General features: G+C 38.0%; 1 protein-coding gene across 1 annotated transcript; it reads right to left on the reverse strand.

Annotated features, from left to right (window-relative positions):
• Window positions 1-1,079: 1,079 nt before the first annotated feature.
• On the reverse strand, window positions 1,080-12,346 carry crfb2 (cytokine receptor family member b2). The gene is made up of 7 exons (XM_052564611.1): window positions 11,643-12,346; window positions 10,774-10,906; window positions 9,789-9,961; window positions 5,057-5,205; window positions 4,478-4,628; window positions 3,746-3,855; window positions 1,080-2,905 (listed from the first exon to the last, which is right to left on the reverse strand). Exons 1-7 carry the CDS (start codon window positions 11,689-11,691, stop codon window positions 2,282-2,284), a joined length of 1,389 nt encoding a protein of 462 aa, XP_052420571.1. The 5' UTR covers window positions 11,692-12,346; the 3' UTR covers window positions 1,080-2,281.
• Window positions 12,347-13,007: the final 661 nt, after the last annotated feature.

The following is a 13,007-nucleotide window of genomic DNA, read 5'->3' on the forward strand; positions in this document are numbered from 1 at the left end:
CCAGAAAAATGTAAAATGAATGAACAAAAACTATTGTTAAAGTTTGGGCTCATAAATATTAGATTGATTGAAATCACGGTGAAATCAGAACTTTTAACAAGTCCAAAATGATTTTGTCTATTCAAAAATGCATTTAAAGGGTAAAATCACGTTTTACTAGTTCACCTTATGGCTTATAAACCAAATCCCATTTTCCAAACTGCACCCTTGACCTTGTTTGTGACAAATTGTACTGTGATGACACACAGGTAGATTTCTTGCCAATTTGACCATTTCCAAACAACATCACTCTTTATTAATTACTATAATTGATTTTGTATATCATGTATAAGTGATGTAGTGTGTAATTGTTAATGAAAGTGAAATATGCCTTATGTTTTCTTTCACAGATAAAATGGACCACATTTAGAAGATTAGGTCAATTATAAATTAAACAAAATGAACAGTAGTTACTAGTGTGGCATGGTGAATAAATATGCATGCACTGTACTGTACAGCAACTAGTAGAAATTAGATGGTAATCATTTTTCCTGCAGCAAATCTTCAAGACATTGTCTTAAATATAAGACGCTGCTATGTTTTGGGAGGAGCAGTAATGTCTTTAAAAAGGTTGGTGCTAACAAGTGGCTTAAAGGAGACTACAGAGGTCGTCTGGGCCGTTAAACCTCATCACACACAGAGATGGAAATCTCATATCAGTAGAGCACTTTTACAGCATGGCTGGATTTATTATCGCACTCTTGGAAACTATTCAAAGCCAATGGAAGGCAAGCCTGCAACCTTTAGCCAAAAAAGCATAACGGCTAAGGCTAACGCTGCAGTTTTGGTGCTATGCAGGGAAAGAGAAAAGAGTGAGTATACACTGAAAAAAAAGCCATTTTATAGAAGAAGTCCCAGAGTTTTTTCCTGTGCCATGACAAATGCATAATATTTTTTTCCCCATTCATTTTAAAATCCCATAGTGATTTAAAAATTGTCTTTGTTGAAGCGCTACAAGTCATGAACCAAGCCAACCAGCTATGAGGTGAAACACAACAGGACACGCAAATAAATCAATCAATCAATCCATAAAAAAAAGGTTCAAGACTGTACACTTAATGCTTTAATGAGGGAAAAAAACGACATTAACCATTGCAAATGACAATTTAAAAATGATCCATTTAAAGTTGTAGTTTGTATATATAGAAACAATATCCCAGAGGGCACCTTGATATCAGTTTGAAGTCAAATAGTAGTCAAGACTGGATCAAGATTCTGTAATAACATTTTAGATGGCGATGTCTTTCAGTGGCAATAAAGTGAAAATAAGAGGTTAATCCAACACTTTTAACTTAATTCAAACTCTATTTTCCTATGAAGTAAATGAACAGCGTTTTACTTTGAGAGACCGTTGCTCTCTATAGTGCTATTATTGGCACTGGCTCAATTAGAGAGCTAAAGTCTCTTCAGTAATTCGATTCTTAATTCTACTAATTACATTTGAATTAGAGAGTTCTCCAGTTTATATCTCACAATTAAGAATTTAAATAACAGCACTTTACATTTGTATTCTTAGCAGTAAAACCTCAGTATCATTAGATGATTACAGCCATCTCCTTTTCCAAATCCTAATTGCATTCACATTGTGTGACCACAGGACTGAGATGACAACTCTAGATGTGTTTTGACTCTTTCATCACTACACTAACTCACATCTTTATTCACTTGAAAACACAAAAGAGCAAAGTGTTTCCCCAAAGAAAACTTGGTGCTGGTGTTCTGTCGATTTGTCCTACCCTGTCAGATTTTGCTACCTCCCATTAAAACAGTGGGTAGCACAATACAACAGTGAAAAATGCTTGTAAAGTTATGGTGTATTAACGTCTACACCTGGCACAACCCTAAACCTACCCTTACAGTAATGCAATAACAGTTATTATGTGTTATAATCATGGAAATACATTAAATATTGTTGTTCAGCATGAGAAAAAGGATGTAATATTGATGTGCGCATGCGCAGTAAACCCTGGTAGGAAAATCTGAGGGGTAGCATAAAACATCAGGACACCCGGGTCGACATGTGTCTATAACCACAGTTTCTCATCCCGACAAATAAGAGTAATACATGTTGGTATGCCATCAGACTGAAATGCATGTTGAAAGATAATACAAATAATAATAAAAACACTTAAAATACAAAAACATCGATAAAGTATAAAAATACAGTGCACATCTCTATATATTAGCAGAATTGCTTTCAGATTCCCAGATCTACTCTCAGACTGTTCGTGTCCCCGGGAATCTAATTTCGACTCAAGTACCCTGAATTATCATCGTCTTCCTCTTCCTCCTCTAAAATGTTGACCTTTGACTCCGAGTTTTGGCACAGCGAATCAGAAATCCAGCTAGATGTAGCACAAGCCTTTAACAGACGCTGAGCACCTGATTCCTGCACATCATCTTTAACAGGTTCAGCTTTATCAGAAACTCCTCCTAACATCACAGAAAACAGGTTCACATCCGCACTGCTCTCTGGGTCTTCATTCTCCACGTGTGTGGGGAACACAGAAGGTAAATTCTGAAGTGCACTCGCTCCTGTAGGGAGCCTAGGAGAGGCTGTGGGTTCAGGATGGCTATGGCTGCCTTCAAACACAATCAGATTAGCAGTCTGAGCATCTGTGGAAGACGCCAGGCTTGTGTCTGGAGTTTGATTCAGAAGAGAAACCGATCTAGAGGTCACTGGGTAAACACAGAGCGGAGAACCTCGAGTGTTCAGATACTGAGCCTGTGCCTCCGCCTCCTCTTCCTCCTCATCTTCCTCACTGTTTATCTTTATCTTGTCCATGGAGTTTCTCCCCTCACAGAGCTTGTTAAAGGATTCAACAGCAGTGACGTGAAGAACTTTATTCCCACTCTGAAATGAACTCTGGAAGAGAACAGGCGTTAGTAAATATTAGAGTTAGTGTCAAAATTACAGAAATTGATGATAAGACAAAATAGCCAGTGATGCAAAAAAGCAGTGATGTTTTGTGCACTGTAAAAAAAAAAAAGGATGGTCTGCAGTGAATGGGTGCCGTCAGAATGAGAGTTCAAACAGCTGATAAACACATCACAATAATCCACAGCACTCCAGTCCATCAATCAACTAATTTATCTAATTAAGTGAAAGCTGTGTGTTTGTAATAAATGATTTTAATTCAAACGATGGCTGCCGGTGCCAGCTGAAATTCTCCATCGGTTTTGTCTGAACTAGAGAAATACGCACAGATGGAATTGTTTCTTACAAAGAGCTTTTCACGTCAAAAGATGTTAAAGAATGGGCTGGAGTCATGTTAAATAACTGTGGTGTATTTCTAAGGGGTTTGAACTCTCATTCTGACGGCACCCATTCACTGCAGAGCAGGGGTGTCCAGTCCTGTTTCTGTAGGGCCAGCGTCCTGCAGAGTTTGCCTGATCGTACTAGTGAGTCTGAGGACCCTGATTACTTCTGGACAGGTTTGGACACCCCTGATGAAGAGTATCCCCTGCTGAGAAAGTGGTGGGAATGTCTCCAAATATGCTCCGATAATGAAGGAAAGGCCTGAGGATGAGTACACTTTCAGAACTTTTAGGTGATCTGTTCCTTTAAAACCTTTCTGAAAACAGTAATTAAGATGGTTACCTTTTTTTACTATACTTCTGTTTAGGTACTTTAGTCAAAAACTGAGACTTTTGCATCACTTCTTGAAATGGACATGTTATAAATGTTACAAAAGACTGGACTTACCAGAACTGGAGGAAGATCTGGTTTTAGACAGAAACAGCGAGGAAAGAATCGTGGTGCACACATCACTATCAGCAACATCAGCAGACACAGGACGACTGAGATAACGGCATCTAAAACAAGTATACAACACTGTTTTTAGCACACTCTGGGGCAAAGTCACAAAACGTTTACAGGTTCAGTATTTCAGCTATGTCTAGCTTGATGCCATTGCTGAATCAAAACAGACAGCTGGTCTAACTACATAACCACTTGTGTTTTTACAGCAGAAATGATTTTTGTTTGCACCACTGAAACATTACTTTGCCGTTTAACACTGTAAAGCTGTTTTACACAATCTGTATTGCTATATAAATACAGGGGACTTGATGACTTGAGATATGATACCATATAAATGAAAGCGCTTTCAGATTAGCACTTTTGGTGCGCACCTCAATCTTGTTAGAAGTCTTTTGCAATAAGTTAAATACAAGAACATTTAAAGCTTTTTATCTATAGCCCCCTTCCTCAAATCTTGCCCTGGAGTTCCAGGATCCAAAGTCACATGCCTGTCATTTTCTAATGATCCCAAATACACTGACTAGCATTGATTAGCATGCTCAGGTGTGTTTGATTAGGGTTAGAGCTAAACTCTGCAGGAAAGTGGATCTCGAGGCCCAAATTTGAGGATCCCTGATCTATATTATCAATGTAATACTGTTGAGGTCCATTACATGTTGTAGAAATATACAGTACCTGAAACGTTTGCTCTTTTGGGAATGGAGGCACATACTGCTGGTCTATTGGGTGGGCTGGAGTCGACGATACTGACATTCACACAGTACCTTCGTCCAGGGGCCAGGTCCTTTATGGTCACATTCTTTAACCCTTCAGTTTTCATAATAAACTATAATTGAACACAAAGAGCAGCAAATACAGTATCTGCAGTTGTTGAAAGGTTTACTTTCGTTACACTACTGTAATACTGTAGCACAACTGGCAACTAGCAGCCAGACAACAAACAGCTGACCAATCCAGAAAAGCAACTTCACTACATTCTAGCAGCACGAGTTTAACAGCATTTAGCCGTGACCCAGAACCCTCTGTAATCGTTCTGTGCTGAAACAAGCTCAAGTATATCTGGAAGCAAAACAGTTTGGCCCAATAGTGGAGAGCAGCTTTAGATAGCCTGAGGGCTAGTGTTTTTTCAGCAAATCATTTTTTGTGATCTCTTCCTTTAAAATATACAGTACACCTCTGGTGTTTAAAATGGACCATATTATCTGTTCAGTTTACTCAAGTTAAACCATGACCATGAGAAGTTTGTTCTCTTACCTCTCTTCCATCTTCACTGGTGATTGTCAATAGATAATGAAACCGGAATGAATCGTAGACTTCGTGGAGATTCTCAGCAGGTGCTCTGAGATTTATACAGAGCCACTGATTACATGCAGTTACTGTCAGCAGCGGAGTATCCAAGATCGCTGTAAGAGGAAAAAATAGTCATCAATAATGGGGATATTGGGCCTCAAGAACCAAAGCAAAAAAGAAAAACAATTCTTCATTAGCTGAGCCCAACTCAAAATGATTATTAAAATATTTTATTTTATTTTTTATATATAAGGCTATTATTCTTTTCACATTTACATTCTTTTTACACTATGTATGGCAGAAGGCCATCTGTTCAAGGATTTCCTCTTTAATTTGTTTTTGCACAAACAATGCACATAATTATCAAAACACTCATTATTAGCACAAAACTAATTTATTGTAATTTCAAAGTTTTATTTTAAAGTTCTCTTTCCTTGCCATTGACAAATAATTTTACCAATTCTATCCTTGTTTGTTCAAGCGCTAGCAAAAGACAGAAATACTGATATACTGAAATACCAGAGAGAAGCAGGTAATCAGCAGAAGTTAAAAGCAGATCGTAAGTATATTTATTTCTTGTCTCATTAGTGTTCAGCGCAGTTGTGTTGAGACGTGCTGCGTTTGGTCTCGTACTATCGCATACGTTGTCAGTGTCGTGCGCTTGTTTAGACCTTCGTTGTGATAAACAGTAAAGTTTGTTCAAGTGCTAGCAAAAGAGTGTAATAATAATAAACGTTATTTTATATAGCGCCTTTAAAAGTTGTATCTCAAAGCACTTTTCATTAAAAATATAAAATTAAAAGATACACAACAGTGCATTCAGTAAAAAATAAACCAAAAAATAAAATACAAAGTCAATATAATAACAAGCAAAGAAATAACGAATCACATAAAAGATACCCTAAAAAGTTTTAGGGGACGATTTAAAAACACTAAGGGATTCTGCATTCCTAATCTCAGAGGGCAGGGAATTCCACAAGTCGGAAGCCAAAGAAGAGAAAGCCCGATCACCCTTTGTTTTCAGACGTGTTGTTTGAACAGTTAAAAGACCAGCTCTAGAAGAGTGTAGAGCACGTGTAGGGTAGTGTTGGGGGTTAAAAGCTCACACAAATATTGGGGGGCCAAATTATTCAAGGATTCAGATTTTGAATGTATGTAGATCTGAGTGTCATTGGCAAAAAAATTAAAGTTAAGACCAAGTGTTCTTAAAAGTTGGCCAAATGGAAAAAAAAATTAATATTACAAAGTAAAGGGACCCAAAACTGATCCCTGGGGAACACCAGAGTGCACCACACCGACCTCAGACCTGCAATCACCCATCACAACAAACTGTAAAGAAATACTCTTTGAGAGAAGGAGTTAATCAGCGGAAGTTAAAAGCAGATTGTCATTGCTAGGAAATGCTTGTTTGAGACCAGTTGAGACGTGCTGCGTTTGGTCTCGTACTATCGCATACGTTGTCAGTGTGGTGCGCTTAGACCTTTGTTGTGATAAACAGTAAAGTGTATTCAGCTGAATTCATTTTCCGTTTTGTCTGATGGGTATGGAAAAGGTTAGTATACCACGGGAGCAGTCGTGGCAGCCCTCCTGTTAAGCACTTCTCATGTGAAGACCGAAGAGTGTAAAGACCATCGACTCTACCGTGCGACTCCACCGGGGAGTGACACCAGCAAGGGATACAAGTATCGTTTTGATTCATCTTTTATCCTACTACTTGTTTCACTTCTGTTTCAGTTTTCATAACCAATTCTTACTGTGTGTTTCCAGATCCCTACTATCACTACCACTCACAAATCATGCATCACACAATGTAGGCTTCTTCTATTACTAGTCATTCAAAGCTTCATCTCATGGCCCTAACAGAGACCTGGATCAAACCAGAGGACACTGCTACACCTGCAGAGATCTCCAATAATTTCTCATTTTCCCACTCACCCCATTTGTCTGGAAGAGGTGGAGGTACTGGTCTGCTCATCTCCAATGTTTGGAAATTTAGGTATCAACAGCTCCTTTAAATCTCATTCAGTTACTGTTATCTACCCTCTGAAGATAAATTTTGTAGTTGTTTATCGACCCCTAAGCCTTTCCTGTGGATGGTACTCCTCTAGTTATGCTTGGAGATGTCAACATCCATCTAGATAAACCTCTGTTTGCTGATTTCCACACTCTGCTTGCCTCTTTTGATCTCAATCGAGTGTCAACTACTGCAACTCACAAATCATTCAATGTCATTTTTCGACGTAACATACCGTTTCACCCTACCGGCTATCTGCAATGATTTCATCTTCACTTCCTTCCCTTAAACTGTTAGCATCTTTGGATGCTAACAGTGCTACTGATACTTTCTGCTCCACTCTTACATCTAGACACTGTTTGCCCCTGATCTTCCAGGCCAGCCCGTAACACCCCTTCTGCCCCTTGGTTATCTGATGTTCTACGTGAACACTGTTCTAAGCTTAGAGCTTCTGAAAGGGTGTGGCGCAAGTCCAAAAATACTACTGACTTTATTGTGTATCAGTCACTCCTATCTTCCTTCTCTGCTAATGTCTCCACTGCTAAAAGGACATACTACCATAACAAAATTAACAATTCGTCTAACTCTCGCATGCTTTTTAAAACATTTTCCTCACTTCTTTGTCCTCCTCCTCCCCCTCCTGCTTCATCTCTAATAGCTGACGACTTAGCTACGTTTTTCATTAATAAAATTAAAAACATAAGTACAAAGTTTTCCACACCACCAACTTACACTCATTTACATCTTTCTCACCACTCTCTGAGGCAGAAGTCTCCAAACTTATCCTTTCTAATCATCCTTCTACTTGTCTACTTGATCCTATTCCATCTCATCTTCTTCAAGCCATTTCTCCTGCAGTTATACCTGCACTCACTCACATCATCTGCACTTCCCTCCACACTGGTGTTTTCCCCTCATCATTTAGACAGGCTCATATAACCCCAATATTTAAGAAACTCACCCTCAACCCATCTCTTTTAGGGAACTACAGACCAGTTTCCCTTCTTCCTTTTATTACAAAAACACTTGAAGGAGCTGTGTTCAACCAAGTCTCTACATTTCTCACACACAACAACCTCCTTGACAGCAACCAATCTGGCTTCAGAAGACATTCAGCTGAGACGGCCTTGCTCTCAGTTGTTGAAGCTCTAAGACTGGCAAGAGCAGAATCCAAATCTTCAAGTACTTATCCTGCTTGATCTATTCAGCATCCAGTTTAGCACATCAACCATAACTCCTTCAAAAACAGCTAGGAGTCTTGGAGTTATGATTGATGATCAGCTGACTTTCTCAGACCACATTGCTAAAACGGTCCGATCCTGCAGATTTGCTTTATTCAACATCAAGAAGATCAAGCCCTTTCTTTGGGAACATGCTGCACAACTCTGTCCAGGCTGGACTATTGCAATGCTCTCTTGGCAGGTCTTCCAGCCAGTTCAAACCTTTACAATTAATCCAGAACGCAGCAGCAAGATTAATTTTTAATGAGCCGGAAAGAATGCATATCACACCTCTGTTTATCAATTTGCACTGGCTTCCAATAGCTGCTCGCATCAAATTAAAGGCATTGATGTTTGCCTACAAAACTACCACTGGCTCTGCACCCATTTACCTAAATTCGTTACTTCAGACTCATGTCCCTATAGAAGCTTGCGTTCTGCAAGTGAATGTTGCTTGATTGTGCCATCCCAAAGAAGCACAGTCACTTTTACAGCACCTAGAAAGGACCTCTACATCCCTGAAAGACAGCGGAGACCAGGACAACTAGAGCCCAGATACAGATCCCCTGTAAAGACCTTGTCTCAGAGGACCACCAGGACAAGACCACAGGAAACAGATGATTCTTCTGCACAATCTGACTTTGCTGCAGTCTGGAATTGAACTACTGGTTTCGTCTGGTCAGAGGAGAACTGACCCCAACTGAGCCTGGTTTCTCCCAAGGTTTTTTTCTCCATTCTGTCACCGATGGAGTTTCGGTTCCTTGACGCTGTCGCCTCTGGCTTGCTTAGTTGGGGTCACTTCATCTACAGTGATATCATTGACTTGATTGCAAATAAATGCACAGACACTATTTAAACTGAACAGAGATGACATCACTGAATTCAATGATGAACTGCCTTTAACTATCATTTTGCATTATTGACACACTGTTTTCCTAATGAATGTTGTTCAGTGCTTTGACGAAATGTATTTTGTTTAAAGCACTATATAAATAAAGGTGACTTGACTTGACATTAAATTCTTCAAGAATCAGCTAAAAACACATCTCTTTATTTGACCTCTTACTCTAGCACTCTCTATTCTAATTACACTCTTTGAAAAAAAAAATAGACTTGCACTCTTTTCCTCACTACATCTGATTAATTTACAACAAGCATAAAAACAGTAACTTGTTATTACTTGCACTACTGTCGGCTCATCCAGGAACACTGAATAATCCATTTGCACACTGAAATATTTTCTTTCTCTATTCTAGCGGTTTTCTTTTTATTACAATATTTAAAAGCCCTTGCTACGTGTACTGTGTTTATGCTAACTGAGACTAGTTATGCCACTTGTATATCATTGCTATTTTTATTGATTTTCATTGCTTCCACTGTCCTCATTTTTTAAGTCGCTTTGATAAAGTGTCTGTTAAATGACTGCATGTGAAAGTTTATTACGAGACTGCCTCTCTCTTACTGTTCTGAATGGGTCTGAACGGGTTGAGGTCAGAAGATGGTGAGGTGCGGTTGCCCAGAACAGCAGTCACACTGACGTAATAGATGTCCTCCACATTAGAAAAGGCTTCTGTGAGATTACATCGCAGAGGAAATGTGACCTTTTCACACTGCTTCACCGCCACGGTCCCCCCTCTGTCAACACAGGACAGAATCAGAGTTAGACAGAAGTCCATCTGAGCCCAATCCTCACATTAGAGTTTGACCAGTTTACATCAATTCAGAACTGAACTGAACTTGTATTTCCACCGTGCACTGATGAGTTTTCATATGCATTTTTACATAAAGTGTGGAACTACTGCACATTGACACTGAAACATACAATAGTGACGTCTAAACATAATATTTATATACTCACAGCATCTAGAATGTAAATTAATTTAGTATGAGTATGAGTAGGCTACATGAAAGATGTAATTGTTTCATTATTTTAAATATATTGTATTCAGTTGTCATATAAACTTTGTTTACTCATTTACTTCATATGGAATCATAACATTTTGTTCTATGCATGTGGAATGAATAACATTTCTGTAATCGTTTAATCATTACTTATAATCTAGTTTTTATTTTGTTTGCTGTGGGACACAAAAGGCATGCTGTGATCACACTGATGAATGTTCAATGTATATTTCAAGTGATTAAGAAGTACTAGAAAGTACTGCGACCACAACACATTGTTATTTGGACTACTTTTGGTGAAGCTCTTGCAGTTCATAAATAATTGTCATTTTTTATATGCCTGTCATGTTTAACTTGATACTGTACATATTTCTGCAAAATGTTTAAAGGTAGAACTAGGAAAAGCCTCTCAACATATCCTTATAATGCTGTATTGTTTCTAAAATCATGTATATTTCAGTCTATTCCATTATATATTCTAATTAGTAACCAAATGACTTATTTCCGTTCTATTTTGCCACGTGTGGAAACAGTACATCACATACTCGAGTGCATGCACGCTGACTTTATAGTGGACACCATCAGGAGAGCCTGGTCCCATTTCCCAGGACAACACGTGGACGAAATATTGTGAGGACAGGTTCAGTTTTACAGGGGCAGGTAAGTCCATGCAGCATCCTTAAGAGGGAAACATGAAAACGTTCAGGTAAACTTCAGAAATACTGTAACATTTTAAATTCTTCTAATACCATCCAAATGTTTTTCATGTTTATTGCAACCGAGAGCTCAATAAACCAAATAATGTCAAAGGCCATACAGTTGCCGAAATTATGAAAATTGTGTCACTGTCCAAATATCTATGGACCTAACTGTATATATTTGGACACTGACACAATTTTCATAGTTTGGGCACTGTATGCCACCAGAACAGAATTAAAAATAAAATAATCAAGATGAAATTGAAGTGCTTTAATTTAAGGGGCTGAACAAAAATATAACCTAAAATGCTTTCATACACAGCCATTTTTATACACAGTTATACACAGTACATATTTGCATTGAATCAAAATCAGGAATAGCTTAAGTTATTCCACCACATAGTATTACCAAAACTTATACTTTAAGAGGACAAATCAAATAATGTTGGTTGTATTAAATAAATAGCTTATTAGTAGTATAAAAAGAGATTTAAAAAATAGACCATTTTAAAACAAAAATAGCACACGTGTTCAAAGAACAATAAACATTCAGCTGGGAAAGTTTTGTTTCGTGAGTTTGTTGATTTGCCATGGAAAACCCCTTTTATTGTGTTCCCATTGTCACGATAAACTACAGCCCAAAGGAGAATGTTTCATCTATCAACACTAATCAAGTTTTAAACAGTAGACAAATCTAAATGTAATAGCATACTTACCCAAGTGAAACAAAGCAATGGTTGTTAGTATCCTTGCTATTACAAACATCTTGCTATGCTTGCGTGATTTTGATAAATCAGTTGATTCTCTTCCGTTCTCTCAGAGACATCGCGTAGTTTATTTTTTCACTTGTTCTAATCCCCCTTTCTCACATTATACTTTTTTAAAACAGCCACAGTATATACTTTCTTTTGAAATTGAAAAAATAATTCATAGCGCATTCACATACTTTCATTTTCTTTGTTCCTATACTATTTCCGGCTGTGTCTTCCTGTTGTTTCGAGTCCGAGCAGAGATGGTCTAAACTCGGGGAGATAACAACCTCCGCTGCTCTACCATTGGAGAATTCGTAACTGTTAACTTGGAACATAACCAATCACATTAATAACAGCATTAAATAATATTAATTTTAATATTGATATTATTATATTAAATAATATTAACGAAAGTTCCTGAATAAATAAACTGACACTGACATCCTTAAAAAACCACCTCTGCGCTGCATAGCCTCACTTTAAAACAGCTTTTGTCTGACGACATCATCAAGGGCGTGGTTTGTTCGCAAGATCAGGGAGCATGAAATAATAAATGCAAATATTAAACGTTAGAATTACAACCACCATATTGTATCTATAAAATGAGCAAACATAATGTTATCTAAACATGTTTTTATTATTATTTCTTTAAATTCCACCTATAGGCATAATCCAAAAAAAAAAAAAACACTTCAGATTTATCGATTTATGAGACATTCTTTGTATTAAATAGTTTTTTTTTTTTTTTCAACTTGCATTCATATTTTTTGCATATGGGCCTGGCTGAATCGCTACTCCGCTGAACGCGACACACACATCTCCCAGAAATCCTGTATAATTCAACCAATCCAATGACGACTTTGACACTCCTGAAGTGTTTCCACTTTTGTGTCCCCTATGCATCAGACGTTTAGCCGACGTCTGAGGCTGAGACTAAATCAGTGTTAGATAATAAAACAGCACAATTTCTTAGTTTAAATTAACTTAATTATTAAAATGTTATGAAATCGAATTAGCCTCCATCTTCAGCAAGCTTGTCCTGTGCAGAACATTCAATCTAATCCAGGTACTGAGTGGGGATGAATGGAAGAACACATTTGTGACCCCTACAGGACACTATGAATCTGTTAATGCTGCATGGCCTGTGTTTATGTGTCTGAAAAAGCATAAAATAAAAGGCAGACACCAGAGTGTAACTCAGTCACTGTATTCACAACAGAACATCCCTCAACCAGGCATGAGCAATCGACTGAGCAATCGACTGTCGATCGTATGCGCTATTACTTCCTGTAACAGCCTGTAGCATAAGTTTGCCTTAAAAAGTAGTGG

This window comes from Carassius gibelio, chromosome B9 (assembly GCF_023724105.1).
Source record: "Carassius gibelio isolate Cgi1373 ecotype wild population from Czech Republic chromosome B9, carGib1.2-hapl.c, whole genome shotgun sequence".
Lineage (NCBI taxonomy): Eukaryota > Metazoa > Chordata > Actinopteri > Cypriniformes > Cyprinidae > Carassius > Carassius gibelio.